Source organism: Nuphar pumila, chromosome 5, assembly GCF_984573655.1.
Source record: "Nuphar pumila chromosome 5, dmNupPumi1.hap1.1, whole genome shotgun sequence".
In the NCBI taxonomy this organism is placed as follows: domain Eukaryota; kingdom Viridiplantae; phylum Streptophyta; class Magnoliopsida; order Nymphaeales; family Nymphaeaceae; genus Nuphar; species Nuphar pumila.
The window spans coordinates 56,023,337-56,039,772 of record NC_143253.1 but is presented as its reverse complement, the minus strand read 5'-3'; the positions used below and the strand labels follow the sequence as shown (position 1 = coordinate 56,039,772).

Sequence of the window (16,436 nt, the reverse complement as noted above, 5' to 3'; positions counted from 1 at the left end):
TTTTACCCGGACCAAACCCTATAGGATCTGGGTATGGTGACAAGACCTGGGTTCAGACTCGCAATTTTCAATGTAAAAACGATAAAAAATATTATTTTACCAGGTATAGTCTGGGTCTGGTCCATGTAGTTCCTATTGGGACTGGGTTTGATTTCTTTTATAGTAAACCTGATTAAACTCGGGTTCAGACCAAAAAACATACCCAAAAATCTGGTCAAAGTCTGATTCCACCTAGATCTCAACCAAACCCAACCCATTGACACCCCTAGGTAAAACCCTTGAGGTCCCCCTAACCACCAGAAAGTACAGCTTTGACTTTGCAGACCAGTTTTTTATATGGATTTTCGATTTTTCTTTTTCACGATATGGCCTCTCACTCTCTGCTCAACTTTTAGGATTCAATTTTCGTTTGCAAGGCACTTGATATCAATTTTCATATCAAATCTTGAAAAAAAATCGATTCTATTGGACTTTCAGATAATATCATGTATTGTGGGTAAAAATCATTTTTAGTGATTTAAACATTTCAATGTATTGTGGATACAATTTGATTGATTTGAGGACACGTTTGAAAAGCAAGAAGGTGATTCGTTTCCATATGAAAAGAATCACTTCCTCACGTAAAACTAAATTATACGTAAAACTAAATTATATGCACGTACATGTTCTGTACAAAACTGCAGGTCCACCTGTTTAACGAAGAATGAGGACCCTTAAACCTGTAAAGTGTCACAACCAGTATAATCAACACATGCCATATGAAACAAAATTCTCTTTATTTTTCGTAGATGACAATTGTTCAAGATCTTGCAACACCCATCAGCATTGTGATTAAAATAGTTCGAGATGGGCATGTGGGGAAAGCTAATAAGGATAGAAGCATAACATAAGCATTATTTAGCAGAAAATATACAAGCTTCCCTAGTGCCATAGGCATGGGCTAGTGCTATTGCTTAAATCAGCTTGGACTAAGATCGTCACGGTTGAAGATAAAGATAAAGCTAGATTGCACAGCAGAGGCAGCTCTGCCTTTAGAAATGCATGCTTCAAGGCAGCTGAACGGGTTGGATGCCCCATATGTCTCTCGCATACTCGTGGATGGTTCTGTCGCTACTAAACTTGTAGGAACCTGCAGTGTTCAAGATTGACATTTTCGTCCATCTCTGCATAGAACAAGGAGCAAGAAGAGGAATCTCAATTAGACCAGCAGATATCAGGGACAAGTTTGAGAAAGAAACTAATAATATATGAAAAAATTAGAAACACAACAAAAATGGAAATTTTTCATAATTCCTAGGTCCTGTTTGTGTTCATCATTCCTATGGAGATCATATCATATTATCTTTTTATTTTCCATTCTGAAATTTTAGAAACACAGACACAAGATTTTAGACATCAACAACATAGGCATACGCAGTAGCAACCAACATGGAGAGAAGATACCATGCATCTTTAGTTCATTTGGTTTTAGTTGTGTTTGCTCTTTCATGGACTCCATCAGCTAATACGTTTATTAGGGCAGAGTCGTTTCCGAATTTTTTTTTAGATCAAACAGTACAAGAATGCCAGTTTGGGAGGAAAAAAGAAAGTATACAGATACTTGCATACACAGCTATGGGATTTATTAAAGGAAACTTCCTGTTTCCTAGTAAAGCCACCATCTTTTTTCTTTCCTTGTGAGCATAGAGAAGATTGCTCAGGAAATGCCAAAGAGCAACAATGGTAGGTTACTGTACTCAGCAAGAATAGGTATATGGGCACCCGTATGACGGGGCATGCCTTCCAAATACTGTGAACATATCAAATCTAGAAAGTTTGGTAAAAACTGTCAGACTCCAACCACCCCCACCTTGTTGCCCTACATTAAATGTGTGCATGCATGCGCCTGTGTAAGTGTGTGCACTGTATTGTGTGCTTGTGCATGTCATTTAAAAATAAGCATTCTTACATTAGAGCAGGCTTAGAAACAAAAAGTTACAATTAATGCATGGTAATGATCGGCACTTCAAAATCAGAAAGAATGAAAAATAACAAGCAAATTTAAATCAGAAATAATGAATAAATAACCAAAAATAATCAAAGTTCCTTTTTCCCTTGGGGAACCATGGAATTGAATACAATGAGAAACAGGAATCAGATTTGGTGCTTGTGGAAAGAACTTACTTTCTGGTCTCTGTATGCATCATCAACCTCTTGTTGGCACTCGATATAACTTGGGAAGTCCTTTCCAACAAGGAAATAGTCTCCCTGACCATATCCTTCGTTCCCTTCCAAGGACCCCAGCAAAGAAGAGTAGTCATAATTTCCAAAGGCACCACTTCGGATAAATTCTTTTGCTTCTTCAAATCGAGGGTCTGGTTCAAACTGTAAAAGAGTAAATGGAAAACAAATTAGGAATCATGAACTAATGCAATATAAAGTTTTTCTTTTGTCCATTGCTTCTGTACTCTAAGGGAAAATGTCAAAATAGATAAATCTAAAACAAAAAAGGAAAGTTGGATAGTTGGGTTGTAAATTTTATTAAATGTGGATACCTTTCCTTCAGCTCTTTCTTTCCTCAATCCAGCAATCTCATGAGCTTGTGCACCAAATAGGAAGAAGTTATCTTCACCAACCTCTTCACGTATTTCTACATTAGCCCCATCTAATGTTCCAATCAAAATGCAGCCATTCATTGCAAATTTCATATTACTGGTCCCACTAGCCTCCATCCCAGCAGTACTGCATAGGACATAAGTAGAATTTAGCATCTAAATGACATGCATCCATGTGTCTGTTAAAATTATTATAGACTTTATGTATGTATATATATATATATATGAAAAGTATATGTACATACACACATATATATATATAGTTAAATATATATGTATATAGGTTACCTTTTGTATTTTTTTCTTTTTTTCTTTTTTTCTCCTTTTCGTTTTCCTTTTCTTTTGTATTTTTTTTATTTTCTTTCCTTTTGAGGTTTGACTGGGTTGACCAGCCGTTGGACTAGCTCCAACGGCTCTATTGAAAGCCGTTGTGGCCCAACGGCTGGTCAGCCCCCCTTTTTAGCTTATAAATAGGGGATGAATTCCCTTGTACAATGTATGCTTTTTGTAAAGCTCTCTCTCTCAATAATATATTTTTCTTATGTCTTTGTGCATTTGTGCCCATTTGTAAGTGTTATTTTGTGCCTTTGTGCATATATTTTTCGTTGTGAATATAGTGAGTTAATCAAGTCATCTTTTGATCTTCTTGAAGATATTTTCACGTGGTATCATAGCAAGGTTTATAAGAAGCTAACGTATGTGTTTCAGTCATCGTGGTTGTTGCCTTGAAAAATGTGCCTACTCATTTTTCTATTTTGGCATGGAAAGTTCTTGCAAATTCCTTCCCCTTTTGCGTACTACAAGAATAGCTAAAGAAAAACCCATTGTGGTGTGTGTTCAATCGTAAAGATTCTCTTGTCGCTCAAAAAGCTTCTCCATGACAAAAAAATCACATTTCTCTCTCGGATTCAAACTCAACGGCTTAAACTATCATGTTTGGGCCGAAAATATGAAAGCTCGTATCAAGGAAAAAGGGTTTTGGGGCTACATCAAAGGTACGATCCTAGAACCCAAGCCTAAAATTACTATAGTTGAAAAAAGAGAAATAAAAGTTCTTGAAAGAGAGGAAAGAGTGAAAGCCCTTGAAGAATACAATAAGAAACATGAAGAATGGGAAATAAAAAATTATAAAATTCTTTTATGTATTTTTTCTATGGTTGAAACTAAGATTAATGTCAATATTTAAATATTCAAGAAGGTATCTCAAGTTTGGGAATATCCTGAGCGGATGTATACCTCAAGAGATTTATCTCACAAATACTATCTTTAAAAAAGAGCTTTAACTGTTCAACAAAGAGAAATGGCTATTAGAGAATATTTTGCCAAATTATCATTTATGTGGGATGAATTCGCTCTCCTTAAACCAAAGTGGAGTGGAGAAGCCATTGAGCTACGACACAAACAATTAGAAGAAGACCGTTTTTTCAATTTCTTGAATGAGCTTAGATCTGAATTTGAGCAAATAAGATCTCTTTTATCTTTCTTTACTTATCTACCACTAGAAGATGTTCTTACTAAGCTAAGTGGGGAAGAAAATCGAATAGAAATGAGTAAATCTAATCAAAATGTTTTAGCTATGCCTTCAACCAAGAATGAGAACGAAGGAGCCTATGCAATTTCTAGACGGAAAAATAATTTAAAAACATATAAGCCTATTCACTTCAACAAATTTCAAAATCAAGAAGGGAAGAAGGTAGCCAAAATGGAAGATGGAACCAAAGAAAGAAGTATGAAAAAATTATGTCATTTTTTTAAAGAATCGAGACATATTAAGCCGGTTTGTCCAAAGTGAAAGAAGAAAATAGCCTTGTCTACCATATTTCAACCACACAAGGAGGAGAGTCCTACTTTCAACAATGGAGCATTATCATTGAGTCAAGTCATAGAGGCCCTTCAACCCCTCTTCAAATGATCCATTTCTGGTGCCGCCATATCAACTTCCTCTCCTCCCGATAAGACTCATTGGATTTTAGATTCGGGTGTCTCTTCTCATATGAGTCCAAATATTTTTGCACTTTTCGAATACACAAAAAATGTATTACCTTCTTTTGTTTCAACCGCAAATGGTGCTTCTCTTGAAATCAAAAGATTTAAAAACTTTGAAAAACAAGATTTTTTTATTCCCAAAGTTAGATTTATACCAAAATTAAATTTAAATTTGCTTTTGGTCTCTCAACTCTCAGACCATGGATGTGATGGAGTTTCTACAAATTCCAAAACATTCTTTTTGTAATCTTGCCCAACATAAAGATATAAACGATTGGCATAAAAGACTTGGGCATCCCAATGTCATCAAGCTTCCCTATTTACATTTTGTTAAAGATCTTTGTAAAAATGAATTCACTTATAATGATTGTATTATTGGGAAAATGAAAAGTTTGCCTTTTGAACAAAGATCTATGTTCACAACCAAACCACTTGAACTTGTGTATTCGGATGTACGGGGACCAGCACCCGTCATATTTAAAGAAAGATTTGCATATTACGTTATTGTTGTTGATGATTACTCTAGGTATTGTTGGATATATTTCCTTAAGCATGAACATAATGTTTTAGTATCATTTAAGACCTATCATATGTTGATTAAAAATCAATTTAATGGTAACTTAAAAATTCTTAGAACCGACTCCGGAGGTGAATATCTTTCAAATGAATTTAAAAATTATCTTGAAATCAATGAAATTGTTCATCAAAAATCTTGTCCCAAAACACCTCAACAAAATGGTCTAGCTGAAAGAAAACATAGACATATAATTGATATCACTAGAACTTTGCTTATTTCTCAAAATATTCCTAAAAGATTTTGGGTTGAGGCGTATCTTGCATTCGCTTATCTTATAAATCATCTTCCTTCAAAAAATTTAAATAAGATCTCACCTTTTGAAATTTTATATCAAAAAGAACCTGACTACAATAGATTGAGAATTTTTTGATGCAAATGTTTTGTTCTTACCGACAAAAATGATAAACTCTCACCAAAAGTTATCTCTTGTGCATTTCTTGGATATTCCGAAACACAAAAAGGTTTTAAATGCTATGATATTAAGAATGATAAATTATATGTTTCTAGAAACGTAACTTTTGTAGAAAATGTTAGTGGTTTTAAAGAACGTGAACCTCATAGAGATAATATGGATTAGTCTTTTTTGTGAGTTGTTATCTAGAAATGATGATGTTTCTAGTGATAATGAAATACTATATAATGTTCTTAGTGATGATGAAAATATAGAAGAGAATAACAACTCTCCTTATCAATCTTTTGAACAACCTACCAAAGTAGGAACATCTATTGATCCTATCATCAATACACATAGAGATAGGAATACATTTAGAAGTGCGATTGAGAAATATAGTGAAACTAATGAGCCTACCCCCACAAATAACCTAAATTCTCGTAGGACCGAAAGAACAAGAACAATTTCTTCTAGATTTATATCCTATAAATCCTTTTGGCCTAAACATACAGCTTGCCTTAATGCCATTCATTCATATGTGGAACCTAAAAACTTTGATGCACAGAAAATTGTAGAATGGAGGAAAGCCATGGATAATGAACTTAGAGCTCTTAGAAAGGCTAAAACTTGAGAATTTCAAGATCTACCTGAAAAGACAAGTTTGGGTCATGGGTCAGGGTCCAGACCCGTGACCGTGATCATGTGTTATATTCCTTCATTAATGGCACATGTGTTATTTTATTCTGTTGTAAAAGGGTATTTCGGTACCCTAAAATCTTTGTATCAGAATTAGCATATAATGAAAGGTTCAGCAGCTGATTCCTACACGGAGGAAACTGGTTTTCTTTGCAGCTCCTCTCTCTCTATTCTTCACCCTTCACGCACGATAAACTTTGGTTTTATAAATCTAACATGGTATCAGAGCCACGCTAGAGATGGATCTGGGATTGCATTCAAACAGGCATGTCTAAAAGATGTTTTTTTTTAGTCTCACAAGTCAGAAAATCAATTTCCTAATCTCTTCTTCTTCCTGTTAATCCCTTCTTCCTGTTAATCTCTTCTTCTTTCTGTTAATCTCTTCTTCCTGCCTGAACTTCTCTCTCTCTCTCTCTCTCTCTCTCTACATTGTCGTCGTCGTTGACGTCATCGTTATGCTGCATCTCCAATGAGCTCGCTCCTTCGGTACCCCTTCTCTGTGTGTGTGGAGCACGTTGGTAACCCACCTTAATCAAATCTGATCAGATTCACATCTGATCACGTTTTTTTATCATTGATAGTTTTTGTGTTCTTTTCTAATCTCACTTTGGCCTTAAAACAACTTGTTGATCAGAATCAAATCTGATCAGGTAATCGACTGTCTATCAACCTTGTTTTCTCCTTGTTAATCAGATCTGACTCCATCTGCTATTTGACATTTTCATTATTTTTATCCTTGAATGTTTTAAATCAATATCAGGTCTGAGCTTCTTTTATGTGTTTCCCTTAAATTTTCGTACTTAGTGATTACCTTCTTTTTATTCATATCTTCCTTCTTTTATTCACATCTGGATAATTACATGTCTGATCGGAATTAAATATTTCATCTCAATTAGATACCAGATTTGGTTTATTTCAGTTTTCTTCTCAATTATTGTTTATCGTTCTTCACATAGCTTGGTATAGTTTATTTTCAAAAAAAAAGGGAAGTTCCAGTTATTTTTTAGTCATCTGCGTGACTATTCTGTCAGCAGCAGCAGCAAAAAAAAAAGGAGGCTGTGGGAATTTCCTTGAAGTTGAAAGTTGCCTTTCTATGTACTGATTTCTTAGCTATTATCGGGCTGTGTGCTGGACACATTCTCCTATTCTTATCATAACACATGGATTCATTTCCTTCTCAGTCTGAACTTTCTTCAAGTTTTCTTAGTCAACTCGTGTCTGAAAAATTAAACAATTCCAATTTTCTTACTTGGAAAAGGCAGATCATTCCTTTCATTATGAGTCAGGATCTTTCTGGACATCTGAATAGATCTGTTACAGTTCCTCCAGAGTTTATATCACGTGAGGAAAAGGAAAATAAAGGAGCATCTACCACAGTATATGTTAGAAATCCAGAATTTGTGGCTTGGATGAAAAGAGACCAAGCGCTAGTTACTTATATTACCTCTACATTGTCACAAGAGGTGCTTGTGGCAATTCCAGATGACTGCACTGCCATGCAACTTTGGGAGAGACTAGTTTAGACATATTCATAGGTTTCTTAGGCTAGGATTGTATTTCTTAAAAGGGAATTTCAGATGTTAAGAAAGAACTCCATGACTATCATGGAATACTTAAACAAAATGAAGATCATTACAGATCAATTGGCAGTGATTGGGTGTGCAGTGACTGATAAAGATATGGTACAACAAACTCTGAGTGGATTGGGGCCTGACTATCATATAATTGTTACTTGTTGTCTCTACCTGAACTACCCAGATTCGAAGACATGTGTGCAAAACTACTTCAACATGAAATGAACTTGAAAGGGTTTTCTGAAGAATCACATATGCATGCATGGACGCAAGAGGTCCTTGCCACAGGGGTAGCCTATGGACGAGGACGAGGACGAGGAAATTATGATGTTAACGAAAGAGGAGGACAAAGAAGAAGTGGACAGGGAGGGCGTGGGCTATTACCTACACCCAACATACAGCCCAACTCACAGCAACAGAGGCAAATTCCTACTTGTTTTCTGTGTAATAAAAAGAGGCACATCAAAGCTAATTGTTGGTCCAATCTCCTAAATAAAGGAAAATCAGTACAGACTGGAGCAAAGAGAGGAACAGACAGCATAAAGGCCAACGAAGAAGTAAAAGAGTTGTTATTGTCAGCCCTGGAAGGATTAAACATGAAACAGAATGAGGAAGGTACTTGGTATGCGGACTCTGGGGCAGCGACTCATGTTACTGGTGATGCAGGTAAGCTCCTAAACCTTGTTCCTTACATTGGTAAAAATAGTATAGTCACTAGGGATGGATCCCACCATCCTATCTCTCATATTGGAAATTTTGTTATACCCATGACAAAGTCCTCTCTCAGTCTTTCAAAGGTTCTTTATGTTCCCAATATCAAGAAAAATATTATTTTTGTTTCCAAGCTTGTTGATGATGTCAATGCTTCAATTGAATTTACTCTCTCTTCTGTTCTTGTCAAGGATGTCTGCACGAGAGAGACGTTCGCTAAAGGAAAACGACAAGGCAATATGTATGTTTTCCAAGAAGATCATTCCGCTCGTGTTCACCCTCTTGACCCAAACTTGAAGCTCTCCTCATCGTCGTCCTCAGTGGTTCTAACATGTGTTTTTAGTGTCTCTGAATCCAATAAGTCAAGTATTTGGCATGGTCGTTTAGGTCATTGCAGTAGTAGTTTCATTGAGAAGCTTGTTTTAAATAACCTCATTCCCAAGTCTAGTTTAGGAATAAATGTCAATGACAACAAATGTTCTAGTTCTCTTATGTAAGAGTCATGTTTTACCTTTTCATTCTATCAATAAAAGAGCTTCAAGACCATTTGAAATTATTTGTTCTGATGTTTGGGGGACTGCCCCAGTTGCTTCTTTATCTGGAACTAGATATTATCTTATATTTGTTGAGAGTTATTCTCGTTATACTTAGATTTTGTTTATGAAACACAAGTCTGAGACCTTCAAGTTATTTCAAAATTTTCACACCGTTATCAAGAATCAATTTTCTGAAAACATTCTTTGTTTCTAGTGTGATGGAGGAGGTGAATTCTCTTCAAGTGATTTTACTAACTTTCTTCTAAGTAATGGAATAAAGAGAAGGGTGACTTGCCCTCATACACCTCAGCATAATGGGATTGCTGAAAGGAAGCATCGCCATATTGTTGAGAGTGCAATGAGTATGATACATGATAGTAATTTTCTGATTACTCTATGGACAGAAGCCTTCCATTCGGCAGTCCATGTGATAAATCGATTGCTCATGACTATTTTGGAGAACAAATCTCCTTACTTTTCCCTATTTGAAGTTCAGCCCAACTATCATGATTTGGGCGTGTTTGGTTGTATATGTTATGCTCATATTGATAGCTCAATGAGACATAAGTTTCAGGACAAGGCCTTAAAGTGCAGGTTTGTGGGATATGCAGATGACTATAAAGGATACAGGTGCTATGATCCCATGAGCAAGCGCATCAAAATATCAAGAAATGTTATCTTCGATGAATTGAATTTTGATCGATGCATTGCTTCTAAATCAAATTCCCAAGTTGAGGTCTATCATCCTTGGTAGAATTCTGAACCTTTCTCCAGTACTAGTAATATTTGTTCTTCATATTGTGATCAGAAGGATAAAGGATCTATCTCTGCTGATAGGCTGATTGCACAGGAGAGTATAGAGTCATCCTTGGGTCCAGAAAGGTATAAAGGTCTTGTTTATACCCGACGAGAAAGGGATGCACCCACTAACTTTAATCAGAAAATGGATACACCTTTTACATCCACTCCTACCTTTGAGGTTAGTCGACTCACCCGCTCTCGTCATCCGGTAGAAAGATGGGTCAGTTATGAAAAAATTTCACTGGACTTTTAACTTTTTCTAACTGCCTTGAGCAAAGAAGATGAGCCCACAACATTTTCTCAAGCAGCAAATTCTAAAAGATGGGTTGAAGCTATGAATGAAGAAATTGAGGCTCTATATGAATGTGGTACCTGGGATGTTGTTCCCAGACCACCTGGCAGAAATGTTGTTGGGTCGAAATGGGTGTACAAAATAAAGTACAAACCGGATAAGACTATAGAACGGTACAAGGCGAGACTTGTCGCAAAAGGATTTACACAAGAGAAAGGATAGGATTATGATGACACCTTTAGTCCAGTTGTGAAAATGGGGACATTCAGAGTCATACTATCTTTAGCGGTTGAACATCAGTGGACAATTAGTTAACTTGATGTCAAAAATGTTTTTCTCCATGAAAATCTAAAGGAGGAAGTATACATGGAACAACCCACTGGCTATGCAGAAGGCAATCCTACAAAATACGTATGCAAATTAAAAAAAGTGATATACAAATTGAAGCAGACATCTCGTTCCTGGTTTGATAGTTTCTCTCTTGAAATACAAAAATATGGTTTTAGGCGATCTCTCCTTGACCATTCCTTGTTTAAACCAAGATGTGGTCACTCTGCTGTTAATATACGTGGATGATATTGTCATCACAGGTAATTTCAAAGTTCATATTGAGGAGGTCAAACATCTCTTGAATCAGAGATTCAAAATGAAGGATCTTGAGAAACTGCGATACTTACTTGGAGTTAAAGTTGACAGGACTTCTGAAAGAATGACTCTCGCCCAACATAAGTACACTATTGATGTTCTCACTAAGGCAGGTATGAAAGATTGCAAACCCTTGGGAACTCCAAGCGTCCTTCACCAGAAACTCAGTTCTCAAGATGGAGATCTATATGAGAATCCTACAAAATATCGCAACATAATAGGCATGTTGCAATATCTACTTTCACTAGACCTGATATTGTTTACTGAGTAAATCAGGTCTCTCAGTTCATGCATGAGCCGTGTGAAGGACATATGGAAGCAGTTAAACGAATACTTCGGTACTTGAAGGGAACGATTGGGGATGGCCTTTTCTATAGAAAAAGGACAAATGAGCAAAATGAATATGAAATTAATGTCTATACGGATGCAGACTGGACGGGAGATCCAGATGAACATAGATCTGTATTCGGCTATTGTGTGTTTGTTGGGATGAATTTGGTAGCCTGGAGTAGTAAGAAACGAAAAGTTGTTGCTAGATCAAGTACAGAAGCCGAGTATAGGTTAATGGCAGCCGCTACTGCTGAAGCTACCTGGATTAGGCACTTACTGACAGAAGTGGGAGAATCGAAATCTCGATCCCTCCTTTTTATGTGATAATCAAAGTGCCATCAATATGTCCTTTAATCTCATTTATCACAGTTGTGCCAAACACATCGAAATAGATAAACATTTTGTGAGACAAAATGTAGAAAAGGAGATTGAACCTGAATTTGTACGGACTACTGATCAAGTGGCTGATATATTCACAAAAGGATTGACTAAAGACAGGGTTTGGATGTTAAAAGGCAAGTTGTTTATGGTTCAAAACCATGCACAACTTGAAGGGTGAAAAGACAAGTTTGGGTCACGGGTCATGGTTATTAGAATATGAATGGAATTGGATCTAGATCCCTTATTGGATCCATATCCATATCGAGTTTTATAATGTTGATTGTTGTATTTTACTTTTCTTATACAGGGCATTTTTGTCCTTGTAAAAATGTTGTAACCCTATTTGATATCACTAAAGTTTACCGCAGCCTATTGAATGAACGAGAGGCTGTTGATTCCCAAAAAGCACGAGTTCTCTTCTTCCTCCCTGCCTATACTCTTCTAGATTTCCTCAACAACAAGATCTGTCAGTGGAAGGGCAGTTCTATGATGGTATCAGAGCCACAAGCCTAAAGGCGTCATCAGAATCTTCCAGAAAAGTGTGTCAAAGAGGTTTGTTTCAAAAAAAAAAAAATCCAAACCCTTCTTCCATCATCCTCTTACCTTTTCTTCCTCTGATATTCTTTTCCCTCAAACCCCTTGTCTATTTCCTTTCTTCCTCTCTCTTAATGTCTCCTTTTCTCTTAATGTCTCCTTTGATATTCTTTATATTTCTGGGTTGCTGTTAAAACGTGATACGATCTTGTTTAGCTTTATTTCATTGTTGCTATTAAAATGTGATACGACCCTGTTTAACTTTATTTCATTCATATTATTTTTCTGGGTTGCTGTTGAATTATCATTTTTCTGGGTTGTTGTCTTTAACATCAGAAAATCAATACTTTTGGCTGATTTCTTGGACTCTGATCTGCGTATTTCATTGAGGGTATCTTTCCTGTATCACGTTACACATTAGTTTCATTAGTTTCAGCGTATGCTTCTTGGTTTGAATCACATCAACATATTATTTGAGATAGTTGGATTCTGCTAACAACATCGCTAGCCTGCAGTTTTCTAACAACATCGTTAGTCTGTAGTTTGCTTGATCTCAAAAAAAAAAAGGCACTTGTTATCGTTGTGTCCTCCAGATCCCTTTCCAGCTTATTTATTTTAGTTTGCAGCTGTGCAATTCTTTCTTCAAACTTAGCTTGCCATTCTCCTCAGCTAGAGCAGCAAGTTGAGATTGTTGAAGCTTAAATAATGCACTTCTTTTGGTAGTACTCATATTTATTTCATTCTGCAGCTTTCTCAAATTTTTAAGTGTTGTCTCTGTGTGCTGTATCTTAACTTCTCATAGAACTCTTTTGTCTTAATCCGATCATGGATTCTTCTTTTCCCCAATCTGCTCTTTCTTCTAGCTTTTTGGGTCAACTCATTTCAGAGAAACTCAATAACAATAACTTCTTGACCTGGAAAAGACAGATTATTCCTTTTATTAAAAGTCAGGACCTCTTTGGACACTTGGATGGGTCTGTCCCAGCCCCGTCCGAATTTGTTGTGCAGGAAATTAAAGATGCAGGTGAAGCTATCTCGACTAAACTCACTTGAAACCCTGATTTTATTTCCTGGATGAAACGTGACCAAACTCTAGTTGCATATACTACCTCCACCTTATCCTAGAAAGTTCGTATTGCCATTTCTGATGATTGCTCTGCCAAGGAGCTGTGGGAAAGATTGGTTCATACATACTCACAGATTTCAGAAGCTAGAATCATGTACCTTAAGCGTGAATTCCAATTACTCAAAAAGGGGACTATGACTATTATGGAGTTCCTAAACAAAGTCAAGAGTATCACTGATCAGCTGGCTGTGGAGGGGTGTAAGGTATCAGATCGAGACATGGTCCAACAGACATTGAATGCATTGGGACAAGAATATCATGTGTTTGTGACCTCTTTGTTATGTTTACTTGAGCTCCCTAGCTTTGAAGATATGCGAGCCAAGATGTTACAATATGAGGCCATGTCGAAGGGTTTAACAGGTGAAACAAGTGGACAATCTGATTCTCATGAAGTCCTTGCTACAGGCTTTGGTTTAGGGCGCGGACGTGCGGACAATTATTTTGGTGGAGGACGAGGAAGAGGGAGGGGTGGGCAAGGAGGATGCGGATCGCTTCCCACTCCTAATGGATCACCCCATCCATTTACAGGAAGTCAAAACAGCAAGAGTGTTCCCATTTGCTATCAGTGCAACAAACGTGGCCACATCAAAACCGCAATAGAATACAAAGCAATAGCAATGTGTCTCCATCAGGATCTGCGGGTATCCTTCAGGTCTGTGATGATGCTAAGGACCTCTTGTCTACTATGGCTAACCTGAACCTGAAACAGAATGATGATGGAATATTGTATGTTGACTCTGGGGCAGCAGCTCATGTCACTGGCAATACAGGTAAGTTCTCTACTTTAATCCTCTATTTTGGTAAATCTAATATTGTAACTGGAGATGGGACTCACCACCCTATTTCAAATGTAGGCAACGTCCTCGTCCCTTTGTCTGCATCCCCATCCATTCCTTTATCTAATGTTGTCCATGCACCAAATATAAAGAAAAACATTCTCTGTTTCTAAGCTTGTTGATTCTACCAACTCATCTGTTGAATTCACTCTTACTTCTGTCTTTGTCAAGGATCTTCAAACGAAGAAGATGTTCGCTAAAGAGGAGCGACGTGGAAACATGTATATCTTCAATGAAGATCCAGCCTCCACTGTTCTGAAGCCTCCCAAGTTTGATCATGCCTCTACAAAGTGTTTTGAGTATATCCCAATATAATAAGCCAGAACTTTGGCATTCCCGTCTTGGTCATTGTAGTCAAGTTTTTATTGAAAAATTAGTGTTCAATAGTTTCCTTCCCGAGTCTGTTTCATCCTCGTTGAAGAATAAAATGTGTTCCAGTTGTCAGGTCTGCAAAAGTCATGTACTTCCTTTTCATCAAATAAATAAAAGAGTCGCCATGCCTTTTGAGATAATATGTTCTGATGTTTGGGGCCCAACCCCCAATGTTTCCTCTTCTGGAAGTAAATATTATGTATCCTTTATTGACAGTTTTTCTCGGTTTACTTGGATATTCTTCATGAAACACAAATCAGAGGTTTGTCTTATTTTTTGTCATTTTCATGCCTATGTTAAAACCCAATTCTCTCAAAATATTCAAATTTTACAATGTGATGGAGGTGGTGAGTATTCCTCCAAAGAATTTTTAGATTTTCTCCAAGATAACGGGATACATCGTAGAGTTTCTTGCCCGTACACTCCACAGGAAAATGGAATTGCTGAACGCAAACACAGACACATTTTGGAAAGTGCAATGAGCATGATGCATGGTTCTAACGTCCCTGTTAGTCTTTGGACAGAAGCTTTTCATACTGCCACTCATGTGATAAATCGCCTTCCTATGCCCATCTTTGAAAATCAGTCCCCCTATTATGTTCTCCATGGTGTACATCCCGATTATGATGAGCTACGAGTTTTTTGATGCATATGTTATGTACATATTGATAGATCCATAAGAACTAAATTTCAGGACAAAGCCTCTATAAGCCAATTTGTTGGTTATGCAGATGAACACAAAGGTTACAGGTGCTATGATCCTGCAAGTAAAAGAATTCGAATTTCCAGAAATGTTTTTGATGAAAATAGTTTTCTTGGGAATAAAGCGGATCACAATCGTGAATATATTGACACTACTAGTAATTGGTATGATCCATGACTCAGTGCTGAACTTATTTCACATGTTGCGGAACACACTAATCTGACTTCTGAAAGCATATGTGATGAGACAACTTCAGATGAGGCATCGAGAATAGAATGTCTGAGATACAAAGGAAATGTCTATACCAGGAGGCTAAAAGAGCAAACAGATGTGCCTGCTGGAGAACATGTGGCTTTGTCCAATAACGGAGAGGCACCAAGAAGATCTAGCAGAATAAGACATCCTATTGAAAAGTGGGTGAGTTATGATAATTTTTTAATGGATTTTCAGGTTTTTCTATCCAAGATTGAAAAACATGAAGAACCACTTAGTTTTTGTCAAGCTATTCATTCTAACAAATGGATTGAAGCGATGAATGAGGAAATTGAGGTGCTTCATGAATGTCAGACATGAAAAATAGTTGGACATCCCCTAGATAAAAATGTTGTTGGCTCAAAATGGGTTTATAAGATTAAATATAAATCGGACGGTAGCATTGAACGATACAAAGCACGCCTTGTTGCTAAAGGTTTTTCTCAAAAATACGGTCAAGATTACGAAGAGACATTCAGCCCAGCGGTGAAAATGGGAACTATTTGTATTATTCTTGGCCTGGCAATTGAACATAAGTGGACTCTTAGTCAGCTTGATGTTAAAAATGCATTTTTGCATGGGGACTTAAAAGAAGAGGTTTACATAGAGCAGCCTCAAGGTTATGCAGAGGGAGACCCAAGGGAATATGTATGTAAATTAACCAAAGCATTGTATGGCTTAAAGCAAGCCTCCAGATCTTGGTTTGAAAGCTTCTCCTTAGAAATTCAGAACCACGATTTCATCCGGTCCCAACTAGATCATTCTTTATTCATATACAATGATGGAACCACTGTGGTTTTCCTACTCATATATGTTGATGATATCGTAATCATTGGTAATGCTACTGACCACATTCAGCGAATTAAAGTGCTACTAAGTATGCAGTTCAAGATGAAAGATCTTGAGAAAATGGGATATTTTCTTGGTGTAGAGGTGGACAGACAGGATGGAAAAATGTCATTGACTCAACACAAATACACTTTTGATCTTCTGGTCAAAGCAGGAATAACAGATTGCAAACCTCTGCCTACACCCAGTGTTGTCAATTAAAAGCTCAGCATTTGTGATGGTGAGTTGTATCCTGATGCAAGCAAGTACC

The 16,436-nt window shown here is 36.9% G+C and overlaps 1 protein-coding gene across 1 annotated transcript in view; it reads right to left on the bottom strand.

Annotated features, from left to right (window-relative positions):
• Positions 1–759: 759 nt before the first annotated feature.
• The window catches only part of LOC149837644 (alpha-1,4 glucan phosphorylase L isozyme, chloroplastic/amyloplastic-like), a 37,771-nt gene continuing 22,094 nt past the window's right edge, over positions 760–16,436 (bottom strand). Inside the window, exons 13-15 of the mRNA XM_090006167.1 lie at positions 2,535–2,721; positions 2,164–2,364; positions 760–1,163 (exon numbers count right to left, since the gene is read on the bottom strand). Coding sequence (XP_089862293.1) covers positions 1,047–1,163; positions 2,164–2,364; positions 2,535–2,721 — 505 coding nt within the window. The 3' untranslated portion in view covers positions 760–1,046. The remainder of the gene's footprint in view (positions 1,164–2,163; positions 2,365–2,534; positions 2,722–16,436) is intronic.